The sequence below is a fragment of the Hyperoodon ampullatus genome (genome assembly GCF_949752795.1).
Source record: "Hyperoodon ampullatus genome assembly, chromosome: 9".
In the NCBI taxonomy this organism is placed as follows: Eukaryota; Metazoa; Chordata; class Mammalia; order Artiodactyla; family Ziphiidae; genus Hyperoodon; species Hyperoodon ampullatus.
In genome coordinates this window covers 84596005-84612262 of record NC_136922.1, presented here as the reverse complement: position 1 = coordinate 84612262, position 16258 = coordinate 84596005, and the positions used below count along the sequence as shown (strand labels likewise).

The window sequence follows — 16258 nt, the reverse complement described above, 5'->3', positions numbered from 1 at the left end:
TGCAGAAAGTAGGCATAGAGGGAACTTTCCTCAACATAATAAAGGCCATATATGACAAACCCACAGCCAGCATCGTCCTCAATGGTGAAAAACTGAAACCATTTCCACTAAGATCAGGAACAAGACAAGGTTGCCCACTCTCACCACTCTTATTCAACATAGTTTTGGAAGTTTTAGCCACAGCAATCAGAGAAGAAAAACAAATAAAAGGAATCCAAATTGGAAAAGAAGAAGTAAAGCTGTCACTGTTTGCAGATGACATGATACTATACATAGAGAATCCTAAAGATGCTACCAGAAAACTACTAGAGCTAATCAATGAATTTGGTAAAGTTGCAGGATACAAAATTAATGCACAGAAATCTCTGGCATTCCTATATACTAATGATGAAAAATCTGAAAGTGAAATCAAGGAAACACTCCCATTTACCATTGCAACAAAAAGAATAAAATATCTAGGAATAAACCTACCTAAGGAGACAAAAGACCTGTATGCAGAAAATTATAAGACACTGATGAAAGAAATTAAAGATGATACAAATAGATGGAGAGATGTACCATGTTCTTGGATTGGAAGAATCAACATTGTGAAAATGACTCTACTACCCAAAGCAATCTACAGATTCAATGCAATCCTTATCAAACTACCACTGGCATTTTTCACAGAACTAGAACAAAAAATTTCACAATTTGTATGGAAACACAAAAGACCCCGAATAGCCAAAGCAATCTTGAGAACGAAAAATGGAGCTGGAGGAATCAGGCTCCCTGACTTCAGACTATACTACAAAGCTGCAGTAATCAAGACAGTATGGTACTGGCACAGAAACAGAAAGATAGATCAATGGAACAGGATAGAAAGCCCAGAGATAAACCCACGGACATATGGTCACCTTATCTTTGATAAAGGAGGCAGGAATGTACAGTGGAGAAAGGACAGTCTCTTCAATAAGTGGTGTTGGGAAAACTGGAGAGGGACATGTAAAAGTATGAGATTCGATCACTCCCTAACACCATACACAAAAATAAGCTCAAAATGGATTAAAGACCTAAATGTAAGGCCAGACACTATCAAACTCTTAGAGGACAACATAGGCAGAACACTCTATGACATAAATCACAGCAAGATCCTTTTTGACCCACCTCCTAGAGAAATGGAAATAAAGACAAAAATAAACACATGGGACCTAATGAAACTTCAAAGCTTTTGCACAGCAAAGGAAACCATAAACAAGACCAAAAGACAACCCTCAGAATGGGAGAAAATATTTGCAAATGAAGCAACTGACAAAGGATTAATCTCCAAAATTTATAAGCAGCTCATGCAGCTCAATAACAAAAAAACAAACAACCCAATCCAAAAATGGGCAGAAGACCTAAATAGACATTTCTCCACAGAAGATATACAGACTGCCAACAAACACATGAAAGGATGCTCAACATCTTTACTAATTAGAGAAATGCAAATCAAAACTACAATGAGATATCATCTCACACCAGTCAGAATGGCCATCATCAAAAAATCTAGAAACAATAAATGCTGGAGAGGGTGTGGAAAAAAGGGAACACTCTTGCACTGCTGGTGGGAATGTGAATTGGTACAGCCACTATGGAGAACGGTATGGAGGTTCCTTAAAAAACTACAAATAGAACTACCATATGACCCTGCAATCCCACTACTGGGCATATACCCTGAGAAAACCATAATTCAAAAAGAGACATGTACCAAAATGTTCATAGCAGCCCTATTTACAATAGCCCGGAGATGGAAACAACCTAAGTGTCCATCATCGGATGAATGGGTAAAGAAGATGTGGCACATACATACAATGGAATATTACTCAGCCATAAAAAGAAATGAAATTGAACTATTTGTAATGAGGTGGATGGACCTAGAGTCTGTCATACAGAGTGAAGTAAGTCAGAAAGAGAAAGACAAATACTGTATGCTGACACATATATATGGAATTTAAGAAAAAAAAAAGGTCATGAAGAACATAGGGGTAAGACAGGAATAAAGACACAGACCTACTAGAGAATGGACTTGAGGATATGGGGAGGGGGAAGGGTAAGCTGTGACAAAGTGAAAGAGCGGCATGGACATATATACACTACCAAACGTAAGGTAGATAGCTAGTGGGAAGCAGCCGCATAGCACAGGGAGATCAGCTCGGTGCTTTGTGACCGCCTGGAGGGGTGGGATAGGGAGGGTGGGAGGGAGACGCAAAAGGGAGGGGATATGGGAACATATGTATACATATAACTGATTAAATTTGTGATAAAGCAAAAAATAAAAAAATAAAAATAAAAAAAAAATAAAAAAAAAAAAAAAAAAAAAAAAATCAATGAATACAATCCATCACATCAACAGGCTAAAGAAGAAAACAAAATCATATCAGTTGATGTAGAAAAGGCATTGAACAAAATCCAATACCCATGCATGATAAAACTCTCATCAGACTGGGAATAGAGGGGAACTTCCTCAGCTTTATAAAGACCATCTACAGAATTTACACCTTAGGTTTGTCAATTGTAACAAACTGGAGATATTGAATATGGGAGAGGCTGTGCGTGTGTGGGGACAGAGAGTAGATGGGAAATCTCTGTACCTTCCTCTTAATTTTGCTGTGAACCTAAAACTGCTCTAAAAAAAATAAAGTCTATGGGTATGGAGATGCCTTTTTAGATACAACACCTAAGACATGGTCCATGAAAGAAATAATTGATAAGCTGGACTTTATTACAATTAAAAACTTCTGCTCTTTGAAAGACAACGTGAATAGAATTAGAAGGTAAGCAACAGACTGGCAGAAAATATTTGCAAAACCATATCTGATAAAGAAATATTATCCAAAATATACAAAGAACTCTTAAAACTTAACAATAAGAAAACAAACACCTGATGAAAAAAATGGATCAAAGACCTTAACTGGACATCTTACCAAAGAAGATATACAGATGGCAAATAAGCATATGGCAAGATTATCCACATTGTGTCATTAAGGAAATGCAAGTTAAGATGACAATGATATACCCCACTAGACACCTATTAGAATGGCCAAAATCCAAAACATTGACAACACCAAATGCTAATGGGTTTGTGAAGCAACAGGAGCTCTCATTCATTGTTGATGGGTGTGCAAAATGGTACAGCCACTTTGGGAGACAGTTTAGTAGTTTTTTTTACAAAACTAAACATACTCTTACCATGTGATTCAGCAAGTGTACTCCTTGCTATTTACCCAAAGGAGTTGAAAACTTATGTCCACAGTAGGTGAATGGATAAATAAACTGTGGTTCATCCATACAGTGGAATATTACTCAGTGCTAAAAAGAAATGAGCTATCAAGCCATGAAAAGACATGAAGGAATCTTAAGTGCAAATTACTAAGTGAAAGAAGCCAGTGTGAAAAGGCTACATATCGTATGATTCCGTTACATAACGTTCTGGAAAAGGCAAAACTACAGTGATGGTAAAATGATCAGTGGTTGCCAGGGGCTTGCAGGGAGGGAGGGGGGTTGAATAGGTGAAGCACTATGGATCTCTGAAGGTGGTGAAATTACTCTGTGTAATACTGTACTTGTGGATACACAACTTTATGCATTTATCAAAACTTACAGAACTTTACAGCACAAAGAATGAAACTTAATGTATACAAAGTTTTAAAAACTACCTAGAGGTCAGGGAATCCTAAAATGAATTGCAGAATATGACTAAATAATCTAAATGTATTACAAATGTATGAAACAGCTTCAGGAACGGGAGTGGGGAAAATCAAGTTACTTGTTTTAAGTAACTTTGGAAATGAGTGGAGTCTGTAAGACTAAAGGTAAAATAAATTGTACTTACGTATTGTACAGGCTTCACAGGTAAGCAAGGGAGGAAACCAGAATGATCCATGTGATAATGGATTGGAGTTGGAGACATCAGTATGAACTCATGTTTAGTTTAATATCGATACAAATGGTTACATATGGAACTATTTATAGATATGTCTATATACATGGATTAGTACACTCATGTATATTTCTTTGCTCTGTCAGCTGAAAGAACCCAGAAGCACTGACACCCCAGTAGCAGCAAGCATGCCTAGTGCCCAGATCTTTTTTTTTTTTTTTTTTTTTTTTTTTTGTGGTATGCGGGCCTCTCACTGTTGTGGCCTCTCCCGTTGCGGAGCACAGGCTCCGGACGCGCAGGCTCAGCAGCCATGGCTCACGGGCCCAGCCGCTCCGCGGCATATGGGATCCTCCCAGACCGGGGCACGAACCCGTATCCCCTGCATCGGCAGGCGGACTCTCAACCACTGCGCCACCAGGGAGGCCCAGTGCCCAGATCTTTGTTTCTCCTACCATTCTCCAACAAAAGGGACCAGAGCTCCTTGGAGAAATGGCTGATTCTAGGCCTGGGGCAGGAAATATACAAGATAAATAAGGAGATACTCAAACACACACAGACACACACAAAACAAAAACCGAGCCCCATGAAAATGGGGGTATGTCAAAGGGACAGAGGAGGCAACTGAAAGAGCTCCCAATGGCCAAAGCTAGAACAATTTGAGCAACAAAAAATGTAGTATATTGGATAATAATATTCCAAAGAATAAAATAAGTATCTGTAGTCCATACTGACAGACATACATTACTGAACAAATAAGTGTGAGAGAAGTAAAAAAATCTCCTGGGCAGAAGAAATCCAAAATCAATGTAGATACTTCACTCTCAAGCAGGTGAAGCATAACTCCCCACTCCTTAAATGTGAGTTGTACATAGGACTACCTTCAGAAAAGTACCGTATGGAAAAGAGGGGAAAAGATTAACTTTGGTGGGGGAACCCAATAAACACTACCTCAACCGGATGATCAAGGTCAACATCAACAGAGGTAAGTCATGTCGACGTGTGATGTGACATGATGAGGACTGCACTTTACCTTTTTCGGTTTTCTTCTTCAAAACCCATAAGCCCAGTCTAACCATGAGAAAAACATCAGACAAATCCAAACTAAGGGATGTTCTACAACTCCTCAAAATTTTGTAAGTTATCAAAAACAAGAAAAATCTGAGAAACTGTCACAGCCAAGAGGAGCCTCAGAATACCTGGTGACTAAATGTAGTGTCCTGGATGGAGTCCTGGAACAGAAAGAGGACTTTAGGGAAAAACTGAGGAAATCTGAATAAGGTATGGACTTTAGTTATTAATAGCATATCCATATTGGTTCATTAATTATAACAAATACTAATGTAAGATGTTCATAATAGGGGAAACTGGGTATAGGAACTCTCTGTATTATCTTTGAAATTTCTCTGTAAATCTAAGACCGTCCTAAAATATAAAGCCTATTAAAATAAAATGTATTTTAAAAATGGAATGCTATCTTCCTCCCCAGATCCTCCACCTCATGCAAAGTTGGGCGGGATGGAGCGGGGAAGATTTGCAGAGTGCAGAGCTAGCTGTCCCCAAGGAATAAATGGAACTTTGGGTCACCAGGCGGGTCTGAAAACCCCAGTCAGGATGCAGCCCCTTCCCCTTGGGCAGGTCTGATGTGCATTCGGACCCAAGGATGCACTCTCCACAAGTGATGGGCCACTGAGGTCTGAGGCGCACAGTGCCAGACCTGGCAGCTTTGGGCTGGGCTCTTCCTCACCTGGCCTCCTGGAGCCCTTGGCTCTAACCCCTGAACTCCCCAGTTCTGCTGGGGGTTGTCTAGGGGAATAAAGACTCCCCACCCCACCTGGCAAAGCCTGGTCCTAGGAGAAACAAGGGGAGGGTTGAGCTCAGAGGTTAGGGGCCCGTGTTGAAAAAGAGGGAAGAGGGGGACATTTTCTGTGTCCCCAGTTGGGAGGAAGTGCTCTTCACTCTCTCCGTGGCACTTTCAGAGGGAGGGAGCTGAGTAGCCAGCGTTTCAGACGCTGAGCGGAGAAGCGTTGGGATTTGCAAGTGTTATAGCGGGGTCTGGGCTGGGAGAGTAGGGCTGGCGATGCGGGCAGTTGCAGATTTAGCACCAAGCTTAGGAATATCCAAGGAACTTGAAGATACCCCACGTTTTTGTAGCCAGGAAACTACTATGACTTTAAACTCGGCGGCATGTGCTGCCAGCGAGTGGTTTTGGCGAGGTGGCCAGTGCGCTCTGGAAAGCTGAGGGCTGGCAGGAGATGGGGCTCGCTGGAGAGAGGGAAGATGGGAGCCAGAACCCCACAGCCTACAGGGAGGTGCCACGGGGAGGGGTGGAAACGGCCTGGAACTGGCGTTTCCACTCCCAGTGAGTGCCCAAAGGCCGGGGTGAGGTGTCAGAGCAAAGCCGTCTGTCTCTGTTCTGGCTGCGCCCTGCCCTCTCCAGCTTTACGCACGGGCTTGTCTTGTCTGCTGGCCCCTTGAAAAGGGCAGGGGAACTCCAGCGGCCTCTCCTGAGGACAGATCTTTTCCCATAGCAACAGGGCTTTACACCAGGGGCTCCCAAGGGCAGAAGAAGCCAGCGGTCAGGGCTCTACAACAGGGCGAGGGACAAGCAGGAATGGCCATGGGCGGACTGGAGAGGGGCGCACAGGCTGGCTGGCGGGTGGCAAGACCTCTGAGTTAATGTATAATTGAGAGCAGATGGCAGGGGCTGGCGGCAGCCTGGGGCCTGGGCCCAGTGAATGAGGGACAATTAGCCCCAAGCCCGGGGTTGGGGGGTGGGTAGGTTGAGAGAGTCAGACAGTGAAGGCAGATCTTTGCTCCTCAAACAGTCTGGTGCGTTGGGCAGAGGGCTGAGTGGCTGAGCCTCTGGGCTGGCTAGGCCCCCCTGCCACGGCCCTTCCTCTCTTCTCCCTCCCCCCATCACCTCTGGGTCGAAAGCCTCTGTTTGTTCAGACCCAAGAGTGTGTTGTAAAGGCGGGGGGAGAAGGTAGTTTATGGGGGAAATCGCTGCCACCACCATCTGCCAGGTCTTGTCCCGTCTCCCCCTGACACCCCTATCTCCACCCTCACACAGCTGTCTATGGGAATAGTGGGTCTGGGCATGGAGCCTTTGGCCCCCAGATGCAGGGGCAAAACAAGAGGAAGGGATGAGGCATGAAAGGAGGACTAAGATTAGAGCTACCACATGCCTTCCTTGGGAACTCCTCTCCCCCAGGCATGGCTGAGTAGAGGGACCAGCAGTCCCAGCTGCCCTGGGAGTGAATGGCCTCTACAGCCACCAGAGCGTGTGCTGTCCTGCCCCTGGTGCTGAAACCGCCTGCTGCTGCAGCCTGAGGATGCTGGAGGAGGCTGGAAGAGAAGGGCAGGCCATGTCAGGGTAAGAGAGAAAACCCACTTCTGTGATATACTTGGCTCTGCTTTGAGAATAAGAGTTCCCAATCCTAGGATCAAGTTGAGCATACAACATCAACACCCCTGCCCCCCAAACCAAAGCATTTACCATTGAAACCTATTCTTCCCCACTCTGGGTCTAGTGTTGGAGCACCACACCCTGCTTACTTTCAGCCTGACTTCTGAGAGGGTTTCACAGACTCCAAGGTATGCGACGGACCCAAAGAGCTTTCCATGCCGGCTCCTTCACAAGGGGTCTGCCCGAGACCATGGTGGCGACAAAGCTTCCATGCGCTGGGGGCTTTGTTTCCCTTCCAGCTACTGGTCCCCCCACCTGAACAACAATCCAGATAACCTGTGGTATTCTCTGTGGGAACAGGAGTGTCGTTCATAACTCACAGTCTAAAAGCACCAAATCCCTTGTAGAATGGAGCCTGAAAAATCAAGGAATGGATAAACACCCCACCTGCAACCTAACTCCCTTCAGAGGCTCATTCCCTCCATTGCTCCTGTTGCCAGTGTTCTAAAGTCCAGGGTACCCCAGTTTCCAGGCAAGAACTCATCCTGGGCATCACCTCAGTCAAGGAGCCAGTTGAAGGATTGGTGAGGACACTCTTGGGAACTGGTGTGATGTGTGATGTGTGATACTCTCTCTATGCACACCGCATTCTCTCAGAGATCCATGAGCCAACTTGGCCACTATTTAGGTGTTGGTCTATACACCCGTTGACCTTTTATAGCAATGCACATAGGACCCAGGAGTTGACCCAGAACCCAGAAGTGCATTCTGGCTAGGAAGCTGTGTCTGTGGCTCTGGAATTCATGTTTGGGCTTCTGTGCATTCAGAGCCTTGGGGACACAGTCTGAAATTCCCCACCCTCCTTATTCCCCGTTCCCTTCAGGAGTACTGGCCCCCGAGTGGTTGTGCTCAGGAGCCAGGGGGCCTGCATGAGACTGGCTCTGTACCTGCTTCAGAGTGGCAGGTAGGCACAAGGTGGGCTCCGAGGACTTCCGGTGGAAGAACACAGTGGGTCACTGGCTGTGGTTTGCCCTGACTCAGGGCCGGTGTCAGTCAGCCCCATGCACACCTCCCTCCTCCTCTCTCCTCTGCTCATGGCCTGTGACATCACTGGCTGCTCCCAGAAGGCTGCCCTCTGCTCCTGAGCACGGGCTTTCTGTGGCTCTGGACCCCCTGGCAGGACTGAAGCAGGAGCAGAGTGGAGGCTGTTAGCAGGACCAGACCACCACCATCCCTGGAGCCTGCAGGGGTCTCAGGAGCCCAGGCCAGGAGACTGAGACCCCCCCCCCCACCAAACAGGTAGCTCACCGCAGGCTCACTGTCTGCTCCGCCTCTCACGCTGGTTCCATGTCTTTGTGTGGCCAAGCCAACCTCTCTCGTCCTTTGTCTTTGCAGTCACCACCCTCCTGCCCCTTCAGCCCCCTCTCCTGCTCTCCCACCTTGTGAGGACCAGTTCTTTCATCAGACAAGTTAATACGAACGTTGGAAATGTGTGGTGCGGTGACCGGGGATGGTTTTCTGTTTTGAGTTGGGGTGATTTTAGGTTTGGAGATGATTTAGGCTTGGATATTGAATCTGAGACCCCACAGCTCCTCTGAGCTCTGATCACTCAGGGGGGACACAGTCCTATCGAGGATTCAGGGTTTGGCTGATTTTCTGAGCTTCCACCTGCCCCTGCTATCCTGGCATAGCCTTGACATCCCCGGATTGACTTTCCTCTCTCTATTGCTTTGGAGGCAGCAGGGGTGGAGGCAGAGAAAGAGAGCCTCAGGATTAGAAGCTGGAAATTGCAGCTTCTGAGGAGGGACTGGCTTCTAAACCTCCTTGAGCTTTACTCCCTGGGTGGCCCCTGATTTGTGGGAAGCCCAATTTCTGCCTCAGTTTTCTTTTTGGAGAAACCTCTGCCTTCCTTCCTGACTTTCTGGAAAGATGAGAGCATGCAGGGGAATGTGTCTCTTACTGTCTAGAGAGGAGTGAGTAAAAGCTGATTTGTCTCCTGAAATTTATCAAGTCGCTCTGGCTGCCATAGTCTTTGTGAGTTCATTGTTGTTTCCCTCACGCTGGTCCCCTCTCCCTGGTTGCACTGTAATCTCTTGGAGGGCAAAAACCTTGTCCCTATTCTTTTTACTCTCTTCATCTTGAACAACCAGCTATGCGCTCATGATTAATACCTTATTCAGTAAATAATTGCAGATTAGTTAACTGAGCCAAGATGCCATGGTTATTACAGGAAAGTTCTATGCATAAGCTATTCTCTGGGGGGACCTCCAGCCCTGCCAGGGGTCTAGGCATGAACGGAGGTGGCTTCAACTCCCATTACTAGCAGATAAAAGCAAGACGGACATGGTGGCCCACAACCTGTGTCCCGGGCTGCCAAGAGACTCTCTCATGCTCACACTGGCTTCTATACAGGTCAGAGACAGCTCCCTCCTGCTTCTCCCTCTCCCCCTTTGACGTGCCTTCGGTAAACGGTAGTTGCAAGAATGAGTGTTTGGTCCCAGAGACTTGGGCTCTGAAAGTATGAGATCTAGACCTCTCCAGAGTTAACAGGAAGCAGCAACCGCAGGGGGTTAGAAGCTGTCAAGAGAGGTGTCTTCCGGGAGAAACCAGGACTTCAGGCTTGTTCACCTCTACTTCCAGGGGGTGGGACCCAAGCCTCAATGCCTGGGGGTAGAGCTGAGCCCTGGTGTTTCCCCAGACCTTCTTGGAGAGTATCAAAAACCAGAGCAAGACCCTTCCATGAGGTGCTCTGAAGGAAGCTTTCTGGCTGGTGGTTTGGAGAACAGAACGTCAGGACCTGCATGAGAGTAAAGGCAAGAGCCTTGAACCTGGTCCCCAGCCTCAGACCAGGGCGATGGAGATCTTTGGTCCCTGGTGCCCTCTCTGGCTGGGCATAGCATCCTGAGCTTAGGAGGCAGGACTTGGTCCCAAGTATATCACCTGGTGGCTGATAAGGCTTTTGAGGGGTCAGAGGCGACAGTGGTCCATTTGGAAAAGGGAAAGCATCATCCATTTTTACCTGACCTCTTGTATGGAACATGTGAGAAAGAGCCCTCCCACCCTCCAGGCCCTTATCAGGACATCCAGAAAGATCCAGGCCTCTGCTGGCTCTGTGATGTTTTAATTCAAAGGCTTAGTAAAGAGAAATTGAATTTTCGTGGCCAATCTACTGGCAAACTTTAGAAACCTTATCTTCGATCACAAAACACCCCAAGGCCATTCTAAGCAAGAGATTCCGCCCAAAGAACCCTCGATTATTGCAGGTCCAGCCTCAAGAACAAAAAAGGAGCTCCCAGGAGGAACTCCGCTCCCCAGTCTTCCCAGTTCCTGCCCTTCTGTGAGGAGGCCCAGCCTGGAGCATGCTGCAGGACGGTAAGATGCCCAGGAGAAGTGGGAAGAACAGGGTAGCACAGGAGGGCGGGAACGGCTCCAGGCTCTGCTTGCATCCACGTGGGTTCATGTGCCCTCAGCCAGCGTTCTGTGGGAGCCCCTCCCAGTCACTCCCTCCCCGCTCCACCCTGCTTCCCTTAGACAATGAGGACCAGTGCATGTGGCCAAGGAGCAAAGGCTCACCCATGAGCCAGCTCCCAAAGAAAGTGGCATGTCTGGGGGGCCCTGGGAACAGAAGGGGAGCAGTCCCCTGGAGGGAGGATTTTCTCTGTGGTGGGAAGCCAGGCTAGCGGGGCCTGAGTAACCCTCTCCCAGGAGGGTCCTCCATGCTGCAGGTGGGCTGGGGAGAGGGGAGACTTCGGGTACGATGCCTCCTTCTCCTGCCCAGGGATCAGCAGTGTGAATCAGCTGGGGGGGCTCTTTGTGAATGGTCGGCCTCTGCCCCTGGACACCCGGCAGCAGATCGTGCGGCTGGCCGTCAGCGGGATGCGGCCCTGTGACATCTCACGGAGCCTTAAGGTAGTGTGCTGGGACCTTCACCCAGTGATGCGCACAAGAAGCAGGGAGAAGCGGCCCCTTTAAGGCAAGTCTGGGGCTGTTGCAGACTCGGAGGGCCTTTGGGGCTTGGGCTGCTCCCCTGAGGGCTGGGATAGGGAGCTTCAGGGTTCCAAAGGTGAGGCTAGACTCGACTCTGGGGCCTGATTCAGTCAGTGTCACTTTGCCTGGTAGCTTCCTTCTGTCCCAGGGACACTCACCCTCTGACCATCATGCCTCACCTGTCCCTGCTTCTCACCTGACCCAGGTATCTAATGGCTGTGTGAGCAAGATCCTAGGGCGTTACTACCGCACAGGTGTCTTGGAGCCCAAGGGGATTGGGGGAAGCAAGCCGCGCCTGGCCACACCACCTGTGGTGGCTCGAATCGCCCAGCTGAAGGGTGAGTGCCCAGCCCTCTTCGCCTGGGAGATCCAACGCCAGCTCTGCGCCGAAGGGCTTTGCACCCAGGACAAGACTCCCAGTGTAAGTGCCCACCCCTCCCCAGAACCGGAACTGCGGCTGCCAGACTGGTTGTCTGGGGAGGGAGAAGAAGATGCCTTCTTACTTGGCAGTGGGGCCTCCCAGGCTGGGGGGCGGGGCGTCTGGGCTCTCTTCTGACCCAGAAGTTTCTCTTCTGAAAAGCGGTGGTGGTGAGACAGGTGAGAAGAAGAAAGCGTGGGCTGAAAGGAGGCTGCCCTTGGGAACGATGTGTCGGCCGGGACAGAGGAGAGAAAGGATACTGGGGAAACATCCTCAGGACGCAACCTGGGCTGAGCACCGTTTCCCCACTCATCACCCCACATCCTCAGGTCTCCTCCATCAACCGAGTCCTGCGGGCGATACAGGAGGACCAGAGGCTCCCCGGGGCACAGCTCAGGTTGCCAGGTGGGTCTTGGAGCTGCCTCCAGGGATGTTCAGAGCCAAACCTAAGCATTTTACAGTTCTCAGATTCCTTTCTTGTTCTTTCTTGGATCACCCTCACAACAAGACAATAAAGTGGGCCTCACAGGGGGTCTTATTCTCTCCTAGCAGGAGAAAATGGAGGCTCAGAGGAAGGGAAGTAACTTACCCAAGGTCACCAGCTAGTTGTTGGCAGGTCCTGGAACAGAGCGCAGCTCCCTAGGTCTCTAAGTTCACAGGATCTGCCGAGGAGACAGGAGTCGGCCTTCCACACCCTCCCCCTGCCTCGTTCACAGCTCCTCAGAGCATTTTTGAGGTGCTGTGGGATCAGGCAAGCCTGGCCCATCCTTGCGGCTGTCTCCCCCCACATGCTAAGCATGCTCCCACCATGGCTTCGACCCCTCCCACCCAGTGCCCCTGCGGCGACCCCCGAGTAACTGTGGATGCCCCAGCGGTGCGGCTCTGCTCTCACCCTGCATTGTGCCCTGCCTACAGCACCAGGGACGTGGGGACTCCATTCGACCAGAGGAATCACCATCACAGACCCGCACCAGCCACTGTCTCCCTTTGCCGCTGTTTTGGCTCCAGTTCCTCCAACGCCACCTAGTGGCTCCGAGGCGCCCAGGGGTCCCCACCCAGGGACAGGCCACCGGAATCGGACGATCTTCTCCCCAGGCCAAGCTGAGGCGCTGGAGAAAGGTGCCAGAGCTGGGGCGGACGGTGGGCCACGGAGGCAACGGCCCAGAGGCCTGCGGGCCGAGGCTGAGAGCTGGAGGCTGTGGACGCCCCTGCGTCGGGGAGTGGGGCAGTTCGGGGCTGGCACAGGCGGGGAGTGGGGCCTTGCTCCTCTCCCCGCGCCCTTGCTGTGTGAGCCTCCATCTCTGCAGAGTTCCAGCGTGGGCAGTACCCTGACTCAGTGGCCCGCGGGAAGCTGGCTGCTGCCACCTCTCTGCCTGAAGACACGGTGAGGGTGAGTGAGCTCTGCCACACAGCGTGCACCCACCGCAAGGACAGAGCGCCTGGGCCGCGCAGGCTTCCGCTTCCGGTGACGTAGCGAAGGCGGCCGGAGGCGGAGACGGGCTGGTTCGGAGCAGGAAGGAGACAGGCTCCTTCCTGTTGCGCTTCTGCTGAGCTTTCCCCTCCACTGTCTGCTCCACGCCTTGGCACTGAGGAAGGGGACAGAGAGCCCAGGCCAGAGCAGGAAAGGGGGACGGCAGGGCTGAGGAAGGCTCTGCACCCCGAGTCCAGGTCAGGAACACGTGGTGAGAGCAGTAGGTGCTGGGCCTCGGAGCGCACAGCCAGCTGCATCGTTTCTGCCCTCCTCAGATCTGGTTTTCCAACCGAAGAGCCAAATGGCGCCGACAAGAGAAGCTCAAGGGGGAAATGCGGTTTCCAGGTGATTTCTCTGCCCATCCATCCACTCACCCACCCTTCTTTCCTCCCTTCCTTCCTTCCCATCCATCTATCCATCCATCCATCCATCCATCCATGCAACCACCAAACACTTACTCAGCACCTCCCATGCACCAGACCCTGTGTTAGATGCTGGACATACACAGTCCCAGCTCTTCAGGGCTGCACTGCCCCCAGTTTACCATCCCTGGGATTTAATCCTTCTTCCATAGTCTCCCAAGACCCCGCCTTGGGAAGGAGGGCAGTTTGGGGCTGTAGCATCCATCTCCAACCGCCCCCCCCCCCCCAGAAGTCATTGCCTTTCCTAGAACCTCCCTGCCTCTCACCTCCACTCCCTGCTCCCCAGACCCCTGTTCCTCCCTCTGGTGCATCCACCCTTACCTTGTAGGTGCTTCCCAGGACCTGACTGTACCAAGTGCCTCCCCAGGGACCGTCTCTGCACAGGTATCCAGGAAGAGGGGGAAGACTGAAGGGATCACTGCTTGTCCCGTTCCCAGTGGGTGCCTGAGCTAGAATGCATGACTCCCCTGGGCCCTCACAGTACATGTTTCCAGAAAGTGCCATCCTCAGAGTTTACCATGTGAATGGCTCCCTCTGAAGTTGTTCAGGATACAGCCCTGGGGGTGGGGTGGGGTCTTGCAGCCCTGGGGTCCCAGTCGTGCTAAACAGTAGGCATCACTGGCAGCTGAGGGTTTCCTCTTGCTTTCTCTAGCAATCCCCCGGCAGTGTGTCCACAGCAGTCCTACCTGCCCTGGAATCCTTGGCTCCCTCCAGCTCTCCGCGGTTCTGGGGGACAGCATCAGACAGATGTCTGAGTGACACTCCACCACAAGCCTGTCTCAAGCCCTGCTGGGGTAAGAATGCAGGCCAGGCCTCACTCCTGCAGGGTGTAGGGAAGGCTAACTGACTCCTTGACCCACCGGAGGGCATGGATCCCCAGTCAGGGTCATCAAAGGAACCTCAATACAGCTTTCCTCATTCTTTGCATGGCCCATAAAGTTGGGGAGACTAGTACCCCTGAGTCTATACTATCATTGACGGCCATAGCGGGCAAAGGGGCTGGGATGGAGATTCAAGTGTGTATATCCAGTGTAGAGAACCGATGTCCGCCCCTCTCCCCATCAGTGACTTTGAGGGGTGGGGTGGCAGCAGCAAGCCCAAGCTCACCCTCTCTTCATCCCTACAGGCTACCTGCCCCCCACAGCCGAGCTCCCTGGATTCACTCCTGCTTTGCCATCCTTGCCCCTCCTTCCTCTGCCCCCATCGCCAGTCTTGGTACCCATCAGGTCTTGCTCTGGCCTGGCTCCCCACTTTGAGGCCTGGGATGAGGGAGGCGGTCCAGAGTGGAAAGGAGATGGGATGGGGAGGATCTGATACCGCCTGCCCAAGCAGAGCATTGCTCCTTCCTCCTTCCTGTGTCTCCTCCTCATCTGTGGACCTTGCCCTTCTTATGTGTCACCTGATTGCAGAAGCCGTGCCCACCCACTTCTCACACTGGCCTTAAGACGCTTCCAGTTGGCAGTGATAAAAACATCTTTTAAATTAGCAGTAGTTCTGTTGTCCATCATGTTTTTCTCATGAGCACTCATAATCCCACCCCTATATTTAACAATTATAAAGTTTGCCATCGGGCTTCCCTGGTGGCACAGTGGTTAAGAATCCACCTGCCAATGCAGGGGACACGGGTTCGAGCCCTGGTCCAGGAAGATCCCACATGCAGCGGAGTAACTAAGTCCGTGCACCACAACTACTGAGCCTGTGCTCTAGAGCCCACGAGCCACAACTACTGAGCCTGAGCGCCACAACTACTGAAGCCCGCACGCCTAGAGCCCGTGCTCCACAAGAGAAGCCACCGCAATGAGAAGCCTGCGCACCACAATGAAGAGTAGCCCCGGCTCGCTGCAACTAGAGAAAGCCCGCGCACAGCAATGAAGACCCAGCACAGCCAAAAAAAAAAAATTTGCCATCTATCCATCTATCTATATGATTTAGTTATCTATGTAACTATCTAGCTATCATCTAATATATTTATGTGTCTATATAACTAGGTATCTAGCAATTATCTATCTATCCAATCTAATCTTTGTATTTATCTATGTATATATATATCTACATATGTACGTGGGTATGTATCTATCTTGGTGTTTGGGTGCTCATATACCCACATGTATGCACATATAACACATACACACACTGATAGTACCTCGTGGCACGTCACCCCAGAGTCCTCCAGCATGCATCTCCAAAATATAAGGGAAATTTTCTTACATAACCACAATACCATGACCACATCTAAGAAAATGTATAATAATTTCTTAATCTAAGAAGAGAGACATGGGGCTTCCCTGGTGGCGCATTGGTTGAGAGTCCGCCTGCCGATGCAGGGGACACAGGTTCGTGCCCCAGTCCGGGAAGATCCCACATGCCGCGGAGCGGCTGGGCCCGTGAGCCATGGCCGCTGAGCCTGCGCGTCCGGAGCCTGTGCTCCGCAACGGGAGAGGCCACAACAGTGAGAGGCCCACGTACCGCAAAAAAAAAAAAAAAAAAGGAGAGACATGAACTCTTTAATTGCATATGTATTTTTTTTTTTTGCACAACAGCACACAGAGTGGAAATGACCCTTTTAAAATTCTGCTCATCCCTTTATATGTGCTCTTGGGGCATGTTTGCTTGCTTCTTGGCTGTAAGTTCCAACTCATCTCAATTTTGTCTCCCT

At 50.1% G+C, this 16258-nt stretch overlaps 1 protein-coding gene across 1 annotated transcript; it reads left to right on the top strand.

The window, feature by feature from the left end:
• Positions 1–4855: 4855 nt before the first annotated feature.
• On the top strand, positions 4856–14858 carry PAX4 (paired box 4; the record flags this gene model as incomplete). The annotated part of the gene is given in 15 exon segments (XM_079711845.1): positions 4856–4880; positions 6095–6257; positions 8188–8268; positions 10488–10676; positions 11030–11213; positions 11497–11712; positions 12039–12114; positions 12673–12828; positions 13017–13099; positions 13456–13525; positions 13931–13986; positions 14255–14396; positions 14729–14736; positions 14738–14800; positions 14802–14858. Coding segments are annotated over 15 exon segments (1569 nt in total).
• Positions 14859–16258: the final 1400 nt, after the last annotated feature.